Genomic DNA, 25,949 nt, shown 5'->3' with positions numbered 1-25,949 from the left:
GCAAAGGTCATTTGGCGACAGGTATATGGCAGATTAACTGGAGAGGGTACAGGAATTTCCTGTAAGCTCAGAAAAAGGGACTGGGAGAATACTGAAAGATTGCCCAGGCCTGCCCAGACCTTACAATGGGTATCTTTCCCACAGAAAGGCCACCTGTAGAAAGCCTAACACTGTGTCCAGCAACAGTGGGTATGGGGGAATCCAGTGAAGGCCAGCAAAGACTTCTGGCTTTGGTTTATATCTCAAGCAGCTACTAAAATGACGTCTAAAGTAGCTCTCTGCCCTGAGCTGGCATCATGCTTCAGCAGACTGTGAGGTGACACAGCAGGAAGAAATGACGGTCAGGCCAGCTGCCTGGCCTGGCTTGGTCTGTCCTCACAGAAGCACCGCACGCTGCCTTCCCCATGCTTCCACTGGGCAGCAATACTGCCCCACAATAAAGACCAAATGACAAGGAGTGTAAAAACACTATAAAGGTCTGACACAAAGTAGGCATGTTACTTCCACACCTTTATCTTGAGTCTGTTTCTGAAAGACATCCCCTACAGAGGATGGTGTCTTACAGAGGACAGCTGAAAGTCACCCTGCCATAAAGAGGAAATTATAAGGGAGTCACAACCTAGCTGAATAGATGGGATGAGGGACCAAACCCTCAAATTTTAAAATTGCATCCTCACTTGACCATCCTTGTTGCTAGCAGTCAGTATAGATAGTTCTAACACAAGTCAGAATCTAAGCTCCTCCCGGGCAATGGCACTGAGCCACTGATCCCAGCTCCAGGACTTATAATAACTTCAGAACAGTAACAATTCTCTATCCTTTATAGGAAAATCCAATTATAACACTTTGCACTGAAAGTAAAGGCATGGAGACTAAGCCATATTCTCTATTAGCTTCATTCCAAAAGACTGCTCCCAATCATTCTAGGGAAACTCCATTGTGAGCAAAGAGCTACATACCCATGGGCTATCGGGTTGCCAGAATAACATTTGTGAATAAGAAGGTTCAGAAATTGCTTAAAGGTATAGTCCACAGGTAATGCACCCTTGATGGGTCACTAGGCAACTGACATCAGGTTAATTCTTTACCTGCTTTAACGACTTTCAGAAAGCAAACATGGTGGCATTTTGAAAATAATAGTGTAATTAGTTTATAATCATTCCAAAAAACAGCCCTAAACAACTAGCCCTGCTCAGAGTCACCTAACTCAGGAACACAGAGTGGGTCATTGCTAAAGAGTCTCTCTGTATTCTTCCTTAATATCTAGAAGGGAAGCAAATTTCCTGTTACAATCACAAAGACACGCAAACCTGAAATTCAAGAGGCACAGATTAGAAATAATGACCAGATTCCCAAAGACACCCCACAACAACGATTCTGGTCCTGTGTGAGTGTCATGACATCTTGAGGTCATGTTGCTAGAGCAAAAAGAACTAATCAGATCTGTGCTCCTCAGCCCATTACCACAGAACACAGGCAGTGACCCCCTGTGTCCCGGGCCCTTGGAGCTTAGCTTCTTTCCTTTCTTGGACCACACACAATATGTGTCCCAAGGATCTCCCTCCTTGGCTGTCCAGAGAGAAGACACCACTGACTGGAGAATCCAGACCAAAATAACAGGCCTTCCGGAAGTGTTGGCTTTACAGTGGGTAAGCTTAGCTATCTGCACTTAGTAACTCACTACCATCCCCAGGACTCAGCCACAGTAGAGGGACAGCAGCTGACACAATCCACATCACCACACAACAGTTTAAAATAAACTGGCCTGACTGAGAATGGCCTGCATAGGCTAATACATTTGAATACTTGGTCCCCAGTTGGTGGAACTGTTTGGGAAGGAGTAGGAGGTGTACCACTAGGGGGCAAGCTTTGAGGTTTCAAAAGCACACATCATTCTCAGCTCCTTTTGGTCTGATGACTATGTCTCAAGATGTGCCCTTGTAGCTATGCTCGGGCTATGTATGCTTCCCTGCCTGTTCCCATGCTCCCTGCCATGATGGCCATGAACTCACCCTTTGAAACCATGAGCCCCCACCCCCAAATTCTGTGACAGAGAGCACAAAATATTGTGTCAAGAATATCCAGAAGATAAACCTTTTGCAGGAAGCTACTGTTGTGTGTCTTGATAAAAGTGCCTGCAGTGGAAACAGGACATTCTATTTTAGAAGAAAAGAAATATAGGAACTCTTCTATAAACTGCTTTGGCCATGGGGTCTTATCACAGTCACAGAAAAGTAAAACACATAGACTAATTTTTCTAACAAAACAAAAACAGCAGGCCCAGAACTAACCAGAACTTAAACCAGGTTCACTTTTAAGCCAGTGCTCAGTTTTGAGCCACACACTTATCCCAAACTTAGTTTAATTGACCCCCCAACTTTTAAATTTACTAGACACTCACTTTAATAGACTTTTTTTCCAGTGTAAACCTAATCAGACTTTTAAAAAGTAAACAAAGATAAAAGCCTTCTATGCTAAAAGGCCTGAGGCTGAGGACAGGTGTTCATCCACTGCTCCAGCAGGGCAGAGAACCTTCTGGGTCTCCAGGAAGCTCCCATTATCCCTGGTCATTACTGACCAGCCAATCAGAAGAGGTTACAGAGCAGCTCAAGTCTGATAACACATGGTACTAACCTTATAATGCAGCTCACAGCACTACTCAAACACCAACCTTTCTGGCCCAGCCTCAACAGAACTCAAGCTGAAGTAAAGACCATGTAGGAAGCTGTTCTGTGGCCCCGAGGGGTACATCTTGACCCTAATACTCCCAGGGCAGGAATTTCAGGGTCTGTGTGTGAGCCATATGTGCCCAGCTGATTTAAGAGGCACACAGACTTTCACATGATGGATGGCCCCCACACAGGCTTCTTCTCAAAGGTGTGTGTTAGTTACTTTTTTCATTATTGTGACAAAATATTGGACAAAAGCTTCTTAAATAAGTTCGTATTTGGACTTGATGTGTTGGACAGATCTATGTCAACTTGACACAAGGTAAAGTCATTTGAGAAGAGGGAGTCTTAACTGAGAAAACAGCTTTGTAACAGCTGAGTTGCAGACAAGCCTATAGGTCATTTTCTTAATTAGTGATTGATGGGGGATGGCCCAGCCCATTATGGGTGGGGCCATCCCTGGGCTGGTGGTCCTGGGTTCTATAAGAAAGCAGGCTGAGCAAGCCAGGGGAGGCAAGCCAGTAGGCACCACCCTTCCATGGCCTCTGCATCAGCTCCTGCCTCCAGGATCCAGCCCTGCTTGAGTTCCTGTCCTGACTTCCTTTGATGATGAACAATGATGTGGAAGCATACTCTTTCTTCCCCAAGTTGCTTTGATCATGGTGTTTCACCATAGCAACAGTTACCCTAACTAGAGCTGGAGAATACACAGTCTATCATGGTGAAGATCAGTCAGGAAGCAGAGAGAGACGAATGGTGGTTTACTCAGATTACTTTCTCTTTTTCATTCAGTTCAGGACCCCAGCCTATGGTACAGTGTTGTCCATATTTAGGGTGGATCTTCCCACATCAATTAACCTAATCTAGAATGCCAAGACATATCAGATATTTGTCTCCTAGATGATTCTAGGTTCCTGTCAAGTTGACAATATTTAGTAAGTCAAGGGTATTTTTCTGACTAGAAGTAATACCAAGGAGCTGGAGAGATGGCTCAACAGTTGAAAGCACTGGTTGCTCTTCCAGAAGATACAAGTTCAATTCCCAGCACCCACATGGCGGCTCACAGCTGTCTGTAACTCCAGTTCCAGTTCCAGGGCTTCTGACACACAGGCAGGCAAAACACCAATGAATGTAAAATAAAAATAAATTATATTTTAGAAAGTAATAGCAATTATAAAATTAAGAATAAGTAAATCACCTATAGTTGATCACCAGGGCATCTAGCTCAGCAATACAGAAAATCTAGACTTAAAACCAGACTCAAACAGCCCATAGACAATGGGCCAACTTCCTCACATTACTGGGCCTCAAAAAATATTGTGTGGTTTTATATAAGGGATTTGTATAACCCTTTAAGCATACCTAGTATTTGCAATGAAAGCTGGTTCCTGACCCATTTTGACACTTAGGGACAGACCCTAACATCCAACAGCTGTATCTGTATGGTCTGGAGAATGTTCTACAATAGCTATACTTATCATTTTGAATGAGTGAGTTTATTAATAAGTATATAGCTAGCAGAGGAGCAGGATAAACAGCAAGTAGCAGGTTGCTAGAAACGACAGACTGTAAAACACCATCAGACTAGACATGCAGCTCTCTTGTCCTCTACCCTCAGTTATTTAAAACCGGTAACACTGGAGAGAAAACGAAGGTAAGTCAAGCACATTCTTGAACACAGTGTAAAATCCAAGTCTGAGCAGAATGTGAGAAGGAAGAGCCAGGACACAAGCAGACTGCTGTGGTAAATCCTGTCTGTTTTGATGGACCTAGACATTTATTTCCTTAAAGGAACCAAAGCTTACTATGCTGCTCTGCAGCTGTATTTAAAGACGCTCAGAGAGCCTTTAAGGCAGAATCTCATGTGCTTTCCCGAGATAAGAACAGGGCAGGCTCCATTATGCTCCTTAGCTGAAACATACAAACAGAGCGTGAGTATAGACCTGCTGACTGGCAGGACGTGTGCTGTTTGTCCATGGTTAGTTATGGAGCATTTGGGATTAAAGTGTCCCAGGGCTCTCAATGAGAAACCACTTCTGTCTCCACTGGACCAACTGGCTGAAATCCAAAGGCAGCCTCATTACAGCCCCCTGGAAACAGTTCATCCTTCCAGGCACACTCAGCAGTGAGCCACACCCCCATGTGAGCCCATACACTCAAGTCTTAAAAGAGAAGCAGGTGCACCATCCATCAGGAAGGTCTAGGGAAGGAAGGCGAGTGCCGACAGTGGAGCCTGTGCCAGGGTTGGTACAGGAGGGATCTCGTGGGCCACAGCAACAGCAGTATTAAGTATTAAGGTACAGGGTGTCAGGAACAATGGAGGTGGGCAGGAGGAAAAGGACAACAGGTGCAGTCTAAGGGCAGAGACCCAAAGCAGCACAGCAACCTGCGTGTGTGTGTGTGTGTGTGTGTGTGTGTGTGTGTGTGTGTGTATGCTCTCAGAAAGGCTGTGCACCTCCCGGAGTATACAGCTCTTCTAGCCTCACCCCATCTATCAACAGTCGGACTCCAACTTTTCCTTCAAACTTTAGCTCAGCACTGCACTCTCCCGGCCATGGCACCTTTAGGTGCCAGCAGGGCCTAGCCCTCAACATACTAACACACAGAAGGTGTCAGTGAACATGTGAAAAACATACAACTGACGGCCAGAGTCCGCAAAGAGTAGCAAATGCTAGTTGCTTGTATCTTACAATATTCAAGGTTCTGTGAAGATTATCAACTTCTGTTAACTTGTAAATATACAGAAAGCCATTCTTGTCTGCAGACAGCACAGCCCAGAGGAGAAAAAAGAGTTAAAAGACAGCTGGGAAACATGAAGCTCAGGAGCCAGGAGCTCCTGTGCAAATGGGGCACAGTCAGGATGGCACCAGAGTGGCCACCACTGCTCTTGAGTAGAAGGAGAACTTGTCACAGAGAGCCCCAAGTGCAGGGCTGATCTGCATAACTTCTTTGGGCTTAATAGGGATGGTCAGATAACCCAGAACATGATTTCCTGGTATCAGGAAGGGGCACAGGGTCCTTACCCATCATGAATAGGGCTTCAAGCAACATGCCTGGATTATTTAGAACAAATAGAGTAAAGGTTAATCTTCACTGTTAACTTGGTAAGATCTAGAAGCATCAAGGAAACAGCCCTTGGTGCATCTGTGAGGGTATTTCCAGAAACACCCTTAACAGATGGGAGATCTGTCCTGAATGTGGTGGCACCATTCCCTGGGTTGGGGCCCCTGATTAAAAAAGAAAAAAACAAGTGGTAAATATTAGAATTTATCTCTCTCTTGTCCTGACAGATCAAGTGGTAAATATCAGAATGTATCTCTCTGGTCCTGACAGATCCAGAAATGACCAGCCACCTCATGCTTCTGTCACCATGCCTCACTGAGCACAGACTGTATCCCTTTTTCAACTGTGAGGTGAAATTAACCCTTTTCCCCTCAAATTGCTGTTTCTCAGGTATCTGGTCACAGTACTGAGTAAAGTAACAATCATCACCTTGGTCTCCAGGGTCACAGAACCAATTTCTTTTCTCTGGAGTCGACTACCTGAACTTGAGCAGTATTCTCTACCACTTAGACTAGATAGACCTTGGAGGCTCAGGCATGGGAAGGAGCACTCTGATGCTGTTGCTCTTCAGATGAAGAGGCTGTAGTCTTGGTTGACACAGAGATAGCAGTAGAATGTAAGTCAGGATTCTGCATAGGCAACTGCCTAGAGCTCAAAGCAGGGACCATCCCACAGTGCCATGAGGGTCTCACAGATCTTGAAAGAGTTGAGGAAATTTCAGTTAATTCAGAAGAAGAATAAAAGAAAATGATTTTTGTTTGCAGATAACATGAGTAATCCAGAAAAAAAAAATCAATATCAGAAAATTCTATCCAGTTATTCTAGATAACTTGTAAGAATGAAATCCAGGGCTCATCTATACACTAGCAGTAAGTGAGCAAGAAAAATAAAAATGCAGAAACAGAGTTACTCACAATAAAGACAAAAGTATAGTATGTCCCAGATTAAACCTTTATGTGTGTTAAGTGAAAAATAAGAACAAGGATTTATTAGGGTAGAAATATAAATAAACAAACAATTTGTTTCTCAAGTACAATACTAGAAAGCCAATATACCTCACAATCTGAAGTAATTTTTGGCCTAATTGTGGGGACTTCATGAAAATGGTTGTGAAGTTCATCAAGGAAAAGAAACAGGCCAGACAAGCCCAGGAAACTCCTGGCAGAGTGACATGATGGGCAGTCAGTCTAAAGTCTATGGGGGTACCATTGGAGCTACATGGTGCCAGAATAAGGTTGTAACAAGGGAGCAAGCTAGAGATACAGTCAGACATGTAAATGGGACACAGACACATGAGAGGGAACAGAGGTGGCATTTTTAATCTGTTCAGAAAGAACATCTGATTCATGATAGGAAAAGTAGGTGACTACTCTGTATCAAGTGAGAAGGAACGGTGGAAGCTGAAATAATGTCCTTATTCACAAAGAACACTCCTACACCTACGAGAAACGACCAGCACTGCAAGTGAAACCAGCACAGCAAATCATAGAAGAAATGAAGACAGCCACGAGGCACACAGAGAAGGCTGACTGGCACACTGGCAGGCATGGATGTGCAAGTGATGTGCTAGCTAATGTCCTATCAACTTTACACAGGTTAGGTGTCATCCAAGATGAGGGAACCCCAACTGAGAAAATGCTTCCATAAGACTGGGCTGTGGGCAAGCCTGTGGCATATTTTCTTAAAGAATGATTGATATAGGATGTGGGTTGTACCATCCCTGGGCTGGTATTCCTGGGTCTATAAGAAAGGAGGCTGAGCAAAGCATGGGGAACAAGCTAGTACACAGTACTGCTCCATGGCCTCTGCATCAGCTCCTGCCTCCAGGTTCCCAGCCTAAGTTCCTGTCGTGACTTACTTCAGTGATAGAATATGAATGTGGAAATATAAGCCATATTAAGTCTTCCCTCCCCAGCTTGCTTTGGTCATGGTGTTTTTGCATAGCAATAGTAACCCTGACTAAGACATGCAGGGAATCTGGGAGAGGACAGAAAGGCCAATGAAGAAAGGACAGGTGGCCCAGGAGTGTCCCTCATCCTGTTTCTCAGGCCCTAGGAGAGGTGGTCACTGCTAAAACATTGTAGTACCAGCCCTATAGCAAGCCCCTGTGACCAAGGGTCTTGTATCATAGCGGTGTGAGTGCTCTTTTCTGTTCCATAGTAGAATGGATGTTCTCTGAATTTTTCAGTTGCCTCCCATCCAGCCTCTCAGGATGCATCTGTGTCAATTATAGACAGCATGCCCCGGCAATTTCTGAATAAGCTGGAAAGTCAGTGTCTGTGTCATTCATTTTAGACTATCCATTAGCCCCTCAGGTTGGGGGACTGGATTTACATAGAAAAGGGGGAAGCTGAATGTCAGGGTTCAGCTGAACAGTACATGTATGACAGTTACAGTAATTAAACATTTGATTTTTTTAACCGAAAGAATAGGTTAGAAGGAGCAGTACGTACATGTGCATTCAGGATGCAGTGAGTGAGCAGTCTTCTCCTAGAGGAGGGAACTGCTATACCAAGTCCTAATGGAGAACAAGGCTGGCCTGTAGGTCATGGGGCCTAACGTCTCTGTGGAGAAGGAGACGGGAAGGGCCCAGGGATATCTTGCTAACCCTGCACTACTTTTCAAGTATAAACCCTAGAAAGTGCATTTCTTTGGTAAAAAAGTACTTCTAAATACTAAAAATAATACTGCAAGCTCACAAGGTGAGTATTCTGGGACACTCTCTTAATTTCCCATGCCACCTGGGTCTGAAACAGTGACAGCCTCTATAAGGCCTCTCTAATTCCAGCAAGTGACACAGCACCACGTCTGCATTCAGCTGGCCTCTCCCTCAGGCTGAAATGTGCAGAATAACCAGGTTTGCAGCAGGCGTAGGGTGACTCTGAGAATCAGAACCCCTGGAAAGACCCTGTTTACTTCAAATTACCAAGTCAAGTTTTACTTTAAAAACTACTCCTGTTCCAATTATAAATTCTATTCAAACTGACTGATGATTTAATGACACTAATTAGATTGTGTGTTCAAGAAATCTGTCTGACAAATGCCACTGCCAAGTGTCGTTAACAATATGATGGCATGAAGAGAGTTTAAACCATCAAAACAAAAGACTGCTAATGCAATGACACAATTACACAGTCTAAAGGCTTTTTTTTAAATCTCAATTTTAATGGAAAAAATGATTAAAACACAAAGGAAAATGTAACCTTGAATATTTATGACACTTAAGTCCTGTCTCAGAGGCCAGCTCTGAAGCTAGGTTTCTGGGTCTATGGTATCTCTTCTAGGGTCTAGAAATATGGGGTAGAGAAGCGTCCTGCTAGGGACTCACCTAGGCTGACACCAGATACCTAAGTGCTAAGCAAGACTGGTCAGAGAAGTGCACCCTGGCTGATGGGACCCTAACTCAAGGGTCTTCTTTATGCTTCTTGCCCCTGCCCTGAAAACTCACACAGGTAAGGAGATTTATTTCTGAGACTCACTGTTCAAGCCATGGGAACATCTAATCAACTGACAGAACAAGAACATAATGTTGACTATTGACTACACCTGCTAGAGCCTCCCCCTGCACATCTGGTCTGTCTTCCTGTCACGCTGCACGCTGCTGACAAGGATCCTGTGTATAAGCAGCTGTGGGTAGGACTGTTCCATAGCAGAAACACCACAGGTGAACTCTAATTCCGCAGAGCTCCCTAGGCTGTCTTTGGCCAGTGTCTACACTGAGTCTGGAGGAAAACGAGTGCATGCAGCACAGGGATGGCTGCTTCTGAGGCAGCCAATACAGTAAGGGCATGCCCAGCTGAGGTCTACTGCCCTGAATCTGTGTCTCATGGCACAGGGCTCACTCTACTGTTTTTAAACTTTTCGTCTGGTCTTCACTCATACCACCCAAAAGCCTGGAATTAGCATAGGTGAATCCCTGGCAGAGTTCCTCTGTATACAGAGCCAACTTGCAGAAAGGGACTCAGGCAAGAAACTTGGCTACAGAACCAGTCTCTGGGACAGAAACTCCAAAGCACAGCAAAAAGCTCACTGTTACAGGACAGTGGCCATCCTACAGGCCCTTCCAGAGGCGCAATGCAGCATCAAGACCTAGAAGCACAGAGAAGGGACAGACTGTAAACTTCTAAAAACAGTGAGAAGATACCATGATGACACTGGGTCAAGAAGCTGCTATGGAGAAGCTGTGGCCACACAGAACACAAAAAAGCTAAGACTTCGGGGTTAAATTGCTTTTTGAGAGGCACAGATATGTTTCATGTCGAAAATATGGCAGCAGCCTGGTAAGGTGGCACTCAGTCAGCTGGCACATCAGGGCCAGTGGGTGCCATTGCCTAAAATGACGTCTACTGCTTTCCAGCTGGCACACAGCCCCTGCCTGAGGCCAACCTGAAACACCCAGCTCCTAGTCCTGGACAACAGGCCCCCCTGGGAGGTGGGCCTGGCCATCTTCAGCAGAGCACTGCGTAATTGTCAGCAAGGCTTTTTTCCTAGGTCTGGTGCTGGCCTCTTCCTACCAGGCAGGAAAGGATTTAAGGATGAAGAGCCTGGTCTTGGTAGAGTCAGTCCTTAACAAGCCCATTCTAAACCTAAGAGCATGGTGCAGGAGCAGCAGCAGCAGCAGCAGCAGCAGCAGCAGCAGCAGCAGCAGCAGGAGCAAGCAACAGCCCTACATCCCAGGACACTCAACCATCACAATACCAAAGGCCCCAGCCTCCTTACAGGCAGCTCTCAGAGCCCAGGATGAGGTTTCTAGATCCTCTTTTCTAACAAGGCATGAGCAGGACAATGTTCTCAGAACACATATTCCTGAAAGGGAACCTAGAACTGCTACTAGGCCTGTTCAGCAGGGGAGGCGGGGCTCGGCTATCTAAAGCAGAGAAGAACCTTGTGTAGCCTCTTCAGCAATCCACAGTATAGCCTATAGATAAGGCAATTGCCCAGGACCCTCCTGTGGCTTATGAGACTGGTCTAGTGATGGCAGCATTGCAGAGTGGTTAGTACCAACCCAGGACCAGGGGTCCTAGATGCTGGGACTCCATCTTGGTCCTTTTCTCTTGGGTGGGCAAGGTGGTTCTGGGAAAGCTGCTCCTGTGCAGTGTCGGACAAGGACAGTGATGTCTGACTGTACATCCTCTATCTTTAGCCCAGCTAGGCCACAGATGCGACTACCTTGATCAACACAGTGCAATCGCATGACACTCAGCGCAGGACCCATCCCTTACCCACAGAAGATACTGTGTGTTGCTGAAGCTATGATGTGTTCCATGATTCTGTTACACAGCTGTGGGCAACTTGAACAACTCGTATGGGAGGCTTTTTGCTTTACTGTTACTACTGCAAACATAGTTTCTACTGAACAGTGTGGTTCAACATGGTTCTCAGTAGAGATTTCCCTGGCCTGCCAGCTTCACCATGTATCTATATACCACTTGTGTAGGTTTCTTTTCAACTTACTTAATCTAAAATTCTGAGATCAGCTTAAATAGCTGTAGAAAGTAGGCATTAAAAGGCCTTCATTAACAGGGTTTTTTTCCCCTTGTTCTTTTTTGAGAAGGGGGTATCAGGGAGAAATCTGAGAAAAACCACAATAAACCTCGAATCCTCTGAGGTGTCCATCACTTTTTGGCCTGTCTTCCTGCTGACCATCTTCCTACATGTCTTTTTAGAAGGCAACTTCTATACCAGGAGGTCCTGAGTCTTCTTTAGGATGTACATAAAGCCTAGGACATTTTCAGCAGCCTTACAGTGAGGGTCACTTGGTTCCTGGGCTTTGACATTCTGTGGGTAAGCCTTATGCAAAGAAGGAATCACATAGTGCCCAGAGGGTATTTTGTTCTCAGGTCTTAGCATTTCATAGATGATCCCAATTCTGGGAACAGAAGGAGCAGGTGTCACCCAGAAGGTACCAGGTCCATGGGACTAAGCACTAGATGAATGATGCCCATCCGGGGCACAGAAAAAGCAGCTGTCACCTGTCTACACCTCAGCACTAGATGAAATCATACCAACCATGGGGAAGAAGCAGCAGATGTCACCCAGAGGGTATCTGATTCACATGTCTTAGCTCTCAACAGGTAAACAGACCAGGGACGGAAGGACATATGACCCAGCCCAAGGCTGCTGCTCACCTTGATATGTTCATGCAACTGTGCCTCATGCTGTCGGGACAACTGCTCGTGTTGACGCTGGAACTCTGCAATGAGGATCTGCCGCTGGATCTGCTGCTTCTGTTTCAGTGCTAGGAGTTCCTGCTGCAGCTGCTGCTCCCGCAATGCAGGTTCCAAGGGCAGTGAGAACTGGTGGTCCAAGCGCAGATCCATGGGTACTGCTGCAGGGGTCACTTGCAGAGGCAGCGCTGTAGCCACGTCCACTGTGGAGAGAGCACAACACAGGAGAGTGGGTCACTATGTCAGCAAAGCTAGCCTTAAGGTCTGTGTCCCTTTTCCCTGTAAAGCCTAGATGCAACTATCATGGTGTGTTGGTGGTCTAAAGGGCATCTGGTGTCCCTTAGCCAAAGGCCTGATAGGCTCAAAGCACAAGGCTCAGAAATCCCAGGGCTCTATCCTCAAGTACAAAGATCTAACAGCAGTGAGAGATCTGGCCCGGAAACATACTTGCATTGAGTTCTCACTCCCCCACCCTTTGCCAAAATGGGAGGCCCCACTCTCAAAGGATCCCACTACAGGCCCAAAGGCCCATCTGATGTCATTGAAAAGTCAATAAAGGGAAACTACAGTTAAAGCCTACACTTAGCCAAGCAAGAAGCCAAGTGCCAGTATTTAGATGGACAAACTGCCTGTACTTTTGCTTCTGCCCCTAAGAATGAAGCGACTGCAGAGCTATGTATGAGCCTCAAGAACAGTGTGTGCCATAGAAGTGGTCCAGATAGACACTCAAGCGAAGAGCCTGTTGCCATGGTAAAATGAGCACCCTCTTGAAAAACATGTTTACCCAACCGACTGCAGCCAATAAAGTGTACTCCTGGCGGGCAGCACGAGCGTTCATCAGGGCGGCTTCTGCCTTCACACTGTGCCAAGGAGAGGCCACTGTGATTCTGATTTAAAGCAGAAGCCGAGTCAGTCTCAGTGCTTACAAAATTGATTCCAAATTAAAACGTGAGAAACAATGTGGAGGAAAGGTAAGTTTTAAAGGACCAATACAGGGACAGAGATGGCACGGTGTATATGAGTAAAGGCACCTGCTTCCGTATCTGGCAGTGGAAGTAGAGAACCAACTCTTGGAATCTATCCTCTAACTTTACACATGCAGCACGCATCACCTACTTCCCCCCAAATGCACATATGCATGCACACAAAGTTTTCAAAACACAATAAACAATAAAGAAGAAATTACCAACTCGATGAAGAAGCCCCATCCCTGCCACAGGCTGAAGCAGTGTGCCATGCATGGGTTCCATGGGACCTAGAAAGCTCTAAGCACAGTTTAGGGCTGCTTACTATACAGCACCTGTTAACAGGTGGCTATGCATGCAACATTCACTGGGTTAGAGCAAGGGTCATGGAGATCCTCCCTCCAGAAAGCCCCTTATGAACTTGACCTTGATCAGAGTCCTAATAGTGGCTATCCTGTATCCCTGCTTTTGGCTAAACGTTTAGGGTCTGCTACTTACAGACACAGGGGGGTCTTGAACCAAGAGCTCCCCTAAACTTTCTTCCTGGGTAAACTAACTGACAATACTGAACACACAGACTTGAATAAGAAAGGTACCTGTTGCTCTTGGTCCCTGGCACTCCTTTGGTCCCACACAGCGAGTCCCAAAGCTGGCCTAGGTTACCAAAGGACTAGATCTCTGGCCCCAGGACTCTGTTTTGTCGACAGAGTAAGGCTCGGGAGAACTCTAACACCAGAACCCTGGTGTTCTGCCTCAAGATACAACTCCTGAGCAGAGTCCATAGGACCCAGAAGTGAGGGGTGAGTCACCATGCAGATCCTCTTGGGTTTCCTAATGAAAGTCACTGTCTTCCCATCAACAAGTTCTGGAAGCCCACTGACTTCCAATTTAGACCTGTGGTCTCCATTGACTCCTCCAGGGCTGGACTGTCAGAGGGTAGGAGCAGATAGAACCCAAGGAATAAGTGGGCCTTGGACTAACAGCCTGCCCAGCCACGGGACCATCAAGCAACCTAAAGGCAACTGGATCTTTGTGTTTAACCTCTCCTGCCACACGCAGTGAGGATGAGCGAGGCTTCTGCCTCCTCATCAGTGAGGCAAGGCTCTGACTGTCTACAGGGATGTTTCTACTTTGCATACCTTGGCTCAAGTTAGGGACACTAGAAGCCTTTTAGAGCTATGCTTGCTCCACGAGCAGGGGCTCTCTCTCACACAGGGATAAGAACTGGATTACTCTCCTTACCTTGTCCTTTTTAATCTCTTATTACAAAAATAAACAAGATGGAAAAATTATAAGGCCAGGTTTGTAGAACAACATTATTTCCATGTTTTAAGGAAAAGGTATTATAGAGGGTATGGAATTAAACTGAGCAATCTCAGTTTAGGAAGGGGAAGACTTCCTGACAGAACCTCAGGGTAAGCTCCTTCCTCAGTCCTCAGGGCACAATAGGTAACAGCTGCTGCTACATGCTGGGGTTTTACCTGTTCCAATTTGAACTCACATATATGATCCTCTACTTGCCACTCTTGGTTAAACACGACAGTCTCAAGCTATTTAGTGTGCTTCTGATTTCCTGGGGTAAGTTACATCATCTTTCTTAGATAGAGACACATAGGGTACATGGTGGGCTTAGTCTATGGCCACTTTATTTTAGAGTATGAGTTGATTAGGGGTGAAAAATTAGCCTATAACCATTCAATGTTAAATTCTTAAATGTCTAGTTAAACAGTGATAATCTGGCTTAAATAAAAACTCATGAAGAATTAATGAAACCATGGCACTGTCTCACAGCTTGCAAGCTGTCTTTTTTTTGTGTGTTACCTCATTGGGCCTGGGAGACGGGGGCAGGTGTGACTCCTATAATTTTGCTGACATGACTTATGATCTACATATTAACAAGGCTGTATCAAAGATGCTGGCCACAAGAGCATGCCATCTGACCATCTCTAATTTTCACAGGAAGGTACCATTAGGGATTCCTAGCAGCTCTTTCAATATCAAATATATAACCTTTAAAAAGATCATTTGAGTTAACTTCAAGAACATGACAGGCCAATCATTCCTGCCCATGTACCCATATACTGGTAACAGGGATAGTTGAAGTGGAAACTTAAGGGTTCAATGGAGAGTCAATTGTGTTGGATGGTGTTTTGCTGGAGCAAACACATGAAGGAGTGTTTTCCTGAAGTGGACACAGGTGAGAGACTAAGGCAGACTTGTGAAAGAATGTTTCATTGAAGCAGACACAGGAGACAGGATGTTCTGCTAAAGCAAGTACTCAAAAGGACATGTGATGAAGGATTCTTTGCTAACAACATGCATGTATTGGTCCACCTTCCATTGCACAGTTGAGCTGCATTTGTCAGGACTCCATAAAGAGAAACACACACACACACACACACACACACCCCACTTCTGGTGGGTATTGCAGTTTCTTGCCACTTCCAGGGACACGAGCTGATTGGCAGAGTGCTATCAGCTGAGACGGACATGCATACTGAGGCAAGGCATATGGAGGGCACGTGATGTTTCGAGAGCAGAAACAGGACTCGATGGAGTGATGGAGACAGCTTGGCTTGCTTGTACAGCTGTGCAATGCTTTTAGGTCTCCTTCGCTGAGAGAGGCACAGAGAGTCTTCCCTTCGCTGAGAGAGGCACAGCCAAGAACTTCTCGTGGTGTTCCTGTTGGTCCCTCCTGCTGACTTGAGCCAAGGCTGAGGCCTGGCTGTCTCTGCTAGGTCCTGTCACCAGTGTTGCTAACCCGACTCTACTGAACCGGACTGCTGGTGTATCTGTGAAGTGTTTGAGAGTGGATGGAGCTGCTGCCGACTGCTGACCTGAGAACTGAACTGCTAACTTCCAGATAATACAGACCAGAGTTGCTCCAAAGAACCTTTCTAAACAGGTCCAGTTCCCCACCCCCAAACTTTTCTTTTCCACTATCTATGGTGAGTGGTGGGCTACAAGGGAAGTTAAAGTGTTTAAGAACCATCATTAAAAATAGGATTTGAAAATAATTAAACTTACAGATAGTGGAGAGATGGCTCAGAGGTTAAATGTATTTGCTGCTCTTTCAGTTCACAGCACCCAGAGTAAACAGCTCACAACTGCCCATGACTCTAGCTCCAAGAAATCCAATACCTTTCTCTGGCCTCTTTGGGCCCAACTGGGGGGTACTGAATGCTTAGGGACTGGAAGGGCAGGGTGTACAGAGGGCAGCTGGAGGTGGGATGGGCAGCTCCAGGTAGTGGCAAGACTGAGCTCCTTAGCAGCTCCTCCTCAGTTGTAGGGTAGAGAGAGAGAGCTAGCTGGAGCAGTTTCCACAGTAGCACTTCCCTGTTGCTGAGCTGGTCTTAGAGCCTGTTACAAGGAAACCACATTCACACTTGGTCCAAAGGATACTAAAGTGAGTGTTGTAACAACTGAAGCTCCTTTTCAGTCAGAGGGCAATTGTACACCAGTCTTCCCACTGCAAAACAGGCAGTGTAGCTCCTGGTCAAGCAGGCCAGCCCCTACCAAAGAATGTAAAAGGGTCACGGGGCTCTCTGAACAACAGCCAACATGTGTGACTGATGTGGGCACTCTGAAGAACAGCAGAGGGGGCACTCTGAAGGTGGTTGCCATGCACTGAACATAGCTTCATCTTCACAAGCTAAAGCTGAGGATAGGGTGAGGCGGAGCATATCACTTGTGCTGAATTCTGTTGAATCTTCATTCTATATGCTCAATTTACTAACGTTTTCATTCCTAAGGCATTCTTTTTAAAGCTGTTTTTGAAGCTGTAACCTTGGGTACTTTAAGGTGCCCTAAACTTGTGAGCAGGACTGAAAGGTGAGTGGAGTGTTACCATGCTCACTATGCATGGTGAACAAGCCTAAGACAGCTGCCTCCTCTTCACTCAGAAAGTGCTCGTTTCCTGACCTGCAGGTATCTGAACTTCCTATACAAATGCCAACCATCCTGAAGTTTTTTTGCCCAGGTCTTCTTTTCCATTCCTCTATACAAGAAATGCATGGTGGCCAATCTCTACTTCCTAACTTCTAGGAGCCCAACAGCTGAAGAGAAAAGCCAAGGGGAGGGCTTGTTCTAGGCTCTGTGTGGACTACAGGTCTCCAGAGGGTACCTACACTGGAGGACTGAAGAAAAGGGGCATCATTCCCATAGCCCAAGTACCACAGAGCAAAGAAGACCCATGTGACAGTTCACTGAGACCCATCTTCAAGTCCACATTGGGCCTAGGCTCAATTGTTCTATATAAGAGCAGGGATGGTGCTGGGTGCCAGCACTGGTCCTTCAGTAAAGTCTGCCTGCCAGTGAGCTCCAAGAAGCATTTCCTTGTTACAGTAAGTATTAGGAAGGACCGAAAGCCTGCCTTGGCCTGTATCCTGAAGTACTAATCAGAAGTCCACTCTTGGCCACAGAAGGTGGAAGACAGCAGAAGACCAAAGGCCCTCTGTTACCTGCGACTCACATCCATATCTTGTCATTGATGTTGCTTCCTCTCAAAGGCCACCCTGGCAAACACAAAATGAGGCCGGGAACCCACACAGGCAAGGAGACTCAGCCATGGGCTCCTGAGAACATGGCCTGCTCATCCCTACAGCCATCATCAAGAGACCAAGAAGCCTGGCTGTAGCCCTGCTCAAGTGCCAGCTGCAGAGATTGAGGCCACGGTCCCCATTCACTCATGAGAGGATGGCATTAGCAGTTGTGACAAGAATGACTTGTGCTATTTCTGTATCAAAACCACTGGAAATGCCACAAGTTCCCAACAGAAGCTGTTGGTGCTTTTGACCTAAGGTTCCAGGAGAAGAAAACGAAATCCTCTCTTTTTAAAGAATACAGCATCAGAACAAAACCGCCTGTATGCTCAGGAATACTGCATGGAGGGGCTGAAAACTCCTCCATAGGCTGTGCTTTGAAAAGCTTATCAATACAATTGGGCCTATGACGTCAGTGAGGACACAAAGCTCACATTCAGTGCTCTGAGGAGAGAGATGGGTCTGCTGGGAGCAAGCCCTCCTACAGGAAAGGCCTCCAGCTCTCCCTCCCAGATCCTGCTTTCCATTACGTGGGTCACTCTTCTTTCCCTGACACCACTTCACGCCATCACATAGACACAGAATGAAAGCAGCACTGTTCGGGAACATGCCAGAGCTGAGGGTCGCCTCCACAAAGAATAACTCATTCAGCTCCAGGGAAAAATAATAGATATTTCAACTATGTAACCATAGCTTCCTCTCACTGACATTTGCCTGTGTGGGGGTAGAGGAGAGTAAGAGTGGGAGGAAGGAGGGTGAAGCCCAGATGGGCAGAACTTGAATCTTGCAACATGGCACGTTATCCACAACCAAGGGCATAGTCATCAAGTAGACGGCAAGAGGGAACATGGGCTCTTAGCAGAGTGCCAGATTTTCTCACTGAGTCCCTGGGAACCCCATGCACCTACCCAGGGAAAACACATTTGGACCTAACTTTCTCTTGCTTCTTTGTGTCATGAGCAATCCAGAAGGTGTGTATTCTCTCACTGGTCAGAATAAAGGCAGTAGGCATGAGTAGCCTACAATAGCAGGTGCAGGTTAAGGTGGAGAGGCCTTTGGAGTCTAAACTTCTGGAACAAATAACCATTGCCAATCAGGGGCAAGCATATGAGTGATGCCAAGAAGCAAGGACTACCCAGCACTGTGTCTGGTGGGCACTCCCACGAACTTCCTACGATCTGGGAAGCAAGCTGCTCAGTATTGCCCTTCTACCTGCACCACGGCCACTCTAGGACTCAGGTGCAGCTGAGCAGCCTCTGAGAAAGCAGTGTCCTCAGGCAACCAAGGTAGAAGAGCAAAAAGCAGGAGAGATGATATGGGTCAAAACATGTCTACACAGGCTCACTTGGGTATTCAGTCCACAAGAGAGCAGGCGGCTAACCATAGAAATGCCTGTCTAAAAGGTCCACCTGCTCCTATGTGGCCAGGCATCATGGTCTCCTGCGCAACTTCCTACCCAGGTTTGCCTTCTCTAACTTCCCCTGGCCTAAGTCCCACAGAATTCTCCCATCACTTTTGTTATACTTCTTGTTCTAGGTTTCTTCTCATTCTGCAGGAGGCCAGGCCCAACGTGACTTGGAAAGGAGGTACACGGGGCAAACCTGCACCTGGGGCAGGTGCTGAGGCTTCTTCTCTTGGCTGTGGGAAGCACTCCAGACTGAAAGCAATGCCATCAGAAATGAGAAGACACTCATGATCCATATCTTCTTGCTTCTATGTCTGTCACTGAAAATGGAAAAGCCATGGAATCTGGACCCTGTGCCATGACGTCTTTTTCTCCTGATGTTCTAAGACTGCCTACTTGGGCTCCCTAGTCTGTCCATAGACTCACTGGCCCCTCAATGCTGAGTCCTGCACTCCAGACAAGGGACACGTCTCATAGGTATTTCAGGGTCATTCTGGATCAAGCAATTGACACCACCTTTTCTTGTGGAACTTTGAATGCATGACAGTGAGGCTCCTGAAATAATCCTTTTGGTTTCTTTCTCATTTTCCCATCGTTCTCTTTTTTCTTATACCCAACAAGATCTCCTTAAATGTATATCCTCACCTTGTGAAGTTTGTCATTACTACTGCTATTCTGATAGCACACAGTCACATTCAAAGAGCAACAGCTCCTGCACGTTTATGCTATTCAGATCCATGGCCCTGGGAGTGTGGAGCAGCTCAGGTAGATCATGGGTAGTGTTCTTTTCTTGAAGTTACTGCTCCCCAACCTGGCCTGGGGCTACCTGTCTCAGACTGAACAGAACTGAATAGATTCTCACACTGAGGCCATCAGTCAGGGAGTCCCCAGCTTAGTGCCTAAGGCCTCTGCTTCCAGCCACCTTCTCTCTTAGACAGGTCCTGCTACTTCAGCCCTGCATAATGAAGGCTGAGCCTTGGAGGCACCTGGCAGTCATGAATACAGTAACCCAGGCCTCTGTTCTAGTTACACATACAAGTCCTCAACTTGATTTTGTCTCCAGGCAGAAGACCTCTGGGCCATAGTCTGTATGTAGCAAACCAACCTTTAATGGACACCTTTAGAAGGGAAACAGAGTCATGAAGCATTGCAGAGGGTGGGGTTCTTCTGCCTCCAAACCAGCAGACTGCTTGCCTCCACTTCATTTCCTGAGGGAAAGGCACTCCATGGCATCACCCAGTCACTCTTAGTGTTCTGGAGAGGGATCTGGCTTCGCTGGGTCTACCAGATAAGCTGAGGTTTCCAAAACCCACTTTCCACCTTCCAGGATGTGGCCAGCATTACCCTCTCACTCTTGCTGGCTTACCACCCTTTGTTAGATGCTCATTTTTAAGTGTTTGCGGGACAATTTCAAAAGTACCCAAAGCAAGACCAGTGAGAGGGCTTAGGAGATGTGAAGACCCAAGTTCTAGCCCCAGTGCCCACATGGTAGAAAGAGTGAACTGACTCGCACTGTGAACATGTAGGCTACATGAACATGTAGGCTAACACAGACGCACACATGCAAATAGGCACTCACTCACTCACTCACTCACTCACTCACTCACTCACTCACAAACTCACACATGCATGTGTTTTTCAGAGTACATAAAGCAGAGAGAACTGTGCAATGGACTCCTCATCTGGTCCTTCTCATACTTTCTATGAACCTATGTACACATCTTCCTTCACACCATTTTTCCATACATGCCTGAAAAATGTCTCAGGAAGATTCTTATAGAACAGTAAAATATTGTTGGCCTATCCAAGTAAGTTAGTAAGAACTCCAGGCTTATCAAGTGACCAGAAAGTCACCCTACTCTTCAGTCTCAAAAATGGATTTTATATTGTTTGAATCAGGACTCAGTAAGGCCAGACACTGCCAGAAAATTGTCTCTCTCGAAGACATTGTAATGTGCCAGGACATGTGAAGGCTCTCCTCACCCCACCCCCACCCCTCTCATGAACACATGCCAGCTACAGACACTGGCTACCTGCCCTGCAGCTCTGCTTGCCTGGATCAATGAACTCCCTGCCCTGGCTTTCTGCCAACTGGGATATGTTCTGAGGGCCTGGCAGACTGGTGGGGGCAGAACGGGTGGGTGTTGGCACCATGGCTATTGCTAGTAGCACACTTCTGGTTCCATAGTTGCTTCTTCAAGTGTTCACTGAGTTCTTTCTATAAAAGCTCTCTGCCTTGTTACTCTGACCAGAGGGTTTTATAAGAAGGGAAGACAAATGCTTGCTTTTTTTTTTTTTTTTTTTTTTTTTTTTTTGCCAAGTTTTAAAATTAATGATCAGTCTTCCAGTGTGGGTGGTATGTTTTACAATATCCTAATGACGTGAGTCTCTCTTAGCTACAGATCTCACAGATACTCAAATAGTCCTGTGCACAGTCACAGGGAGTCTTGGGTCTGGCCCAAGTTCTGAAACCCAAAGGTTTCAGAATAGCTCTATTCTGATGGAACATGATGACCTGTTCTAGCTCTTACAATTTTCTTGACCCTTGTGTAGGTCAATGTTTAGCAATTAGACTTTGGTTATTGGAATGAGTGCTATTATGGGATGGATATATGGCATATTCTGTTTTTATTGTCATTCTTGTACATTTCTAAAGTGAATAAATTTACACACATGTGTTGCGACTTCCATCTTGCCTTGGCACTTGAGAGCATAAAACTTATTAAGACCATCAACTTGCAAGTACCGAAGAGCCCTATCTAGACTCCACTCAAAATTCTGATTTATCTGCAATATCCTTTCCCAAAGATGACTGAAATGAAATTACAATTAGTTAATGTGTATGTGAGCATGTAGGTGCAAATGTATGAAGGACTTAAGAGTGGAAAAATCAAAAGCACTTTCCGGGGCAAACATCTAAGAATGTTTTGCACCAAGGGGGCACAACACAGTGGCATGGCCTGGGCCTCACAGGAAGGAGATCTTTTGTACCAGCTTTCTCTGCCTCACTGCAAAGCTCGGGGGTGGGGTGGGGGGAAATGCCCAAGAACTTTGTTAGTAATTCATCAGGATAGAAATCATGCTTGAGAAAGAAACCAACAATGGTATTAACAGAGGTATTTACTCTTCAGTATCCAAACTGTAAAGAAAGGTATTGTAGGTGCATCTATGAGAAGGCTGTCCGATTGGCACTGGATAGGAGAGACACATGCCATACACAGCCTATGCTATATGTATTCTCTGAGCTGAGTTTTCCACACACGGTTCTGGAAGTAAAAGGCAACTGATTAACCCCATGTTTCTTCTTCTAGAAGGGAAGGTAAGCTATGGTGTCCAGTCCTATAAGAGGCACTGCTCCATGGGAAGGTAAGCTATGGTGTCCAGTCCTATGAGAGGCACTGCTCCGTGGGAAGGTAAGCTATGGTGTCCAGTCCTATGAGAGGCACCGCTCCGTGGGAAGGTAAGCTATGGTGTCCAGTCCTATGAGAGGCACTGCTCCATGGGAAGGTAAGCTATGGTGTCCAGTCTTATGAGAGGCACTGCTCCATGGGAAGGTAAGCTATGGTGTCCAGTCCTATGAGAGGCACTGCTCCAAGCTAGAAGCCAGAAAGCTGCATGTGCAGCTCTGTTCCTTCCTGGTATCTGGTCCATACCATGCCCTACCTATAGGCTGGTCTGCTGGATAGACTGACTTGTTTCATGTACATAGGATTCCATGGAGTCAGTACGACTGAACCCTATCAGACAAGTGGGAAATGTTAAAACAGGGTGTTTAAGCTATTCATCATAGCTAGTGACTACCAACCCCCCAAAAAAGCCCTGGTATGCACAAGAATTCTGAGGAAGACGCACAGCCCAGGGAGATCCAGAACTCACAGCTCATTCAGGACAGCAGTTCTCAGGGTAGGTGGGGTCAGGAACCAAGCCAAGGCCCAGGCCTCATCTCACTACAACCAGCTTGTCTTTGGGGACTCCCCCACCCCAGGTTGCCTGACCACTGGCCCCTCCCTTTAGCTGAGACTAGGTTCTGTTCTTAACCAAAGCCTGATCTTCAACTACTGCTGGGCTATAAAGCCTATAGCTTATGGATCACAAGATGCATTCTCTTTCCTGAACAGTTCCTGTGGCCATGCAGTAACCATCTACCTATTCAACCCCAGGAAAAACAGGAATGGTAGGAAAGCCCTGCCCAACCCTACTGCAACTGGAGGTAGACAGGAGAATCGTGAGCTATCACTTTCACTATGAAAACAAAAAGCTACAGTTAGCACCAGGTGTGCCTCCTGTGCTGCCAGTCATCCTCCCCACACCAGCACTCACTCTAGTACATCTGTACCACTTTCCTCATGTACAGGTCTTTCTAGGCAGAAAAAGCCCAAGCAGATCAAACGAGGGGCAGTGTCATCACAGTGAGCCAAGACAGCTGTTACCAGGCAAGGTGACCCTCTGTAGCTTTGTGCCTTCCATATCAATGGAGTGATCCTCCATGACCTCCTGCAGACATCCCTGTAACACAAGGCCAAGTAATGGCCACATCCACATCTGAAAGCTGGCACCTTTTGACTCACAGGACCTAGATGTAGAGGGATCTGCTCTTCAATATTTCTAGTGTGGAACTAAGGTACAAGAAGAGACGGTGGCATAGAGATGACAAAGAGGGCACGGCAGGTTGTGGGCCCTGGAGCTAGGTTTGAGTTCAAAACTAGGTCCATGATTCTGAAGACTATACCCTGTCCTGTCCATCATAGTAATAAGAGACACCTTATCACCACAAAGGAGTACTGAGCTTCTGTGAGAGGTCCTGGCATGGAGCTGGCACAGGTGTGTGGGCTCTGGCTCCATCTCAGCACCAGGACACATTCTGAGACAAGCACCATCCATTCCAGAGCAACCGAGAAAGGCAGAATAAGGACTCTTGGTGAAACTGTACATGATGGGACTCTGTACTCTTATCATCTGTTAGCAAGAAAGTGAGCCAGAAAACACTTCTCCGCATAGAGGTGACCAAGATGTAAAAAGGAAGCCTGGCAGACAGAATATCTGTGAGAGTCCAGGAAGGACAGACAGTCTAAATCATACTGTTTCTGATTAAATGAACTCATGAAGGAAAATAATACTGACAAAATCAGGAGCAGCCAAAGCCACACAGCCTGCAGGTCAGCTGGTTGCCATTCAGCTAGATCCAGTTGTGTTGATGCAGATAAGAGAACTGAACTGTTTAGCTTACACACGTGAAGTAGGGGTGGCCAGTTTTCCAGGCAGCATAGTGAGCTGCCTGAGAGAAGGGGCAGAAAATATCCAGGGCTCAGAAAGCATCAAGGACAGGATAATTCCCCATAGGCAGCCCTCCTGAGATAGAGAGCATGGAAACAGATATATCTGGGAAGAATTCTCCACCTCCTTTTTAATAATCCATCTTTGGTTGACACAATGGTTAGGGATTAACAGGCAAAGGCAGACTGGAAGTTTCCATTCATATACTATCAAGAATCCAGGAAATGTGACTGGCACATACTATGAGCAACCATGCTTTTGGTGCCTTTTCTATTTTCTAATTACATTAGAAAATGGCCTTTGGCCTTAATGCTGGTCTTAAACTAGAGCAGCCTGGGGATGGCCAACATAAGGGGCTAAATGTTCAAGGATGCCCTTCCTTAACAGGTATGATAGTGGCTACCTGAAAGGCAGGCATAAATCAAGGAAGGAAAAAGAAAGATGGCAGAAGTATTCTGGACACCCAGAGGCAGTCCAAATCTCAGGAGACCCCAGATAACTGCAGAATGATGAGTTCCTCAAGACAGGGGCCCAAATTCATGTCATATCACTTCTATGTCTTAGGACCACACACCAAATCCCTGGAAAGAACAACCCTGTCCTTACCTAGATCACTTTAGACAGAAGTTGGCCCTAAGCCAGGTTCCTTTGCCTGCACATCATATATGCTGAGCAGGCTGGTGAGGGGCAGCCAGGAATCAGGGGACATAGAAGCAAAGATTTTCATCAGCCACCCTTCATGTAAGCAAGACTTGAACCCTCCAGTTTTGTCAGGCATCAGAGACACTAGAGAAGTGAAGAGGGGCTTCCTTAGTCCCTGATCAGGTGCCGAAGTCAGAGAGACTGATAAAAGTCCATCCTATCCCACCCTACACACACACACACACACACACACACACACACACACACACACACACACACACACACCCCTCTGCTAGCAAATAAAATGTTCTCTGTAGTGTAGGAGAATAAAGAGAGGTAGAATGAAGGTCACCTTCACATGCCTGGCTGAACCAGAGCTCATGGTCTGGAAGCACACAGTGAAGCAGCCTCTATGAGTCTGGAACTCACTGGCCACACAAAGGAAACCAGCTCTGTGGAACAGCCTGCAGCCTCTATCCAACATGCTATGTACTCAACAAGTTCAAGCAGGAGGTCCCTACACCCCATCAACAACCTAGACCTCATGAAAATAGAAAACTGAATACACCAAGTTCCACTGAGAAGGTACTTATGGTGTGGAAGGCTCTAGAACAGAGTGAACACCTTGAACAAATAGCTGGAATAAGAGGCAGTGACCAGAAGGCTCTTGGCATTTTTGACTGCTGACCAAAGAAATCTGCTAACATTGCTGCCCTCAGAACTTTCTGTCTCAGGAAGAACAATGCCCAAGACTCTGGATGTATGCTCACAAAGGGGCTGATGATTACCCAGGCCCAGCATGAGAGAACTGGCTTCTCTTTCAACAGCTAGGAACAGTAACAGGCTCACCCAAGTCTCTCCTCTGCAGCCTACATGGAAGGCCCTGAGTGCTCCAAGGAAGTCTTGGCACGCTCTCCTCAACCTCAGAGGCCCAAAGCTTCTTGAGAGTCCCTGTGTACCATACCATGCCCAAGCCTCCACAGTTAAGGGAACACGGAGAGGCTCTCCTTTCTATTCCACCCACTCACTTCCCTGTATACTCAGTCTTCCCACCTGGCTATCCCACATGACAGGAAGGGGGATGCCAGCATATGTCTCAGTCCAGGGATTCAGGTTCCAGAGTCAGGGCTTAGATCTGCCAGAACTCTGGAGAGGCAAGATTTAAAAAATCAACAGCTAAAAAATTTTTAAAGTGGAAAAGCACACCTACTGACACAGAAAAT

General features: G+C 46.3%; 1 protein-coding gene across 10 annotated transcripts in view; it reads right to left on the bottom strand.

Moving 5' to 3' along the window:
• Window positions 1–25,949, bottom strand: part of Hdac4 (histone deacetylase 4) — a 240,101-nt gene that overhangs the window by 84,445 nt on the left and 129,707 nt on the right. For 9 of the 10 annotated variants that reach the window (XM_076914757.1, XM_076914756.1, XM_076914755.1 and 6 more), the window contains one exon: window positions 11,861–12,102. In XM_076914757.1, the coding sequence (XP_076770872.1) occupies window positions 11,861–12,102 (242 nt within the window). Of the gene's footprint in view, window positions 1–11,860; window positions 12,103–25,949 lie in introns of those variants that run through there. The other variant, XM_076914762.1, reaches the window with a different exon arrangement.

Source organism: Arvicanthis niloticus, chromosome 17, assembly GCF_011762505.2.
Source record: "Arvicanthis niloticus isolate mArvNil1 chromosome 17, mArvNil1.pat.X, whole genome shotgun sequence".
In the NCBI taxonomy this organism is placed as follows: Eukaryota; Metazoa; Chordata; class Mammalia; order Rodentia; family Muridae; genus Arvicanthis; species Arvicanthis niloticus.
Note: the sequence above shows the minus strand (reverse complement) of the source record. Positions and strands in the feature narration are given on the sequence as shown.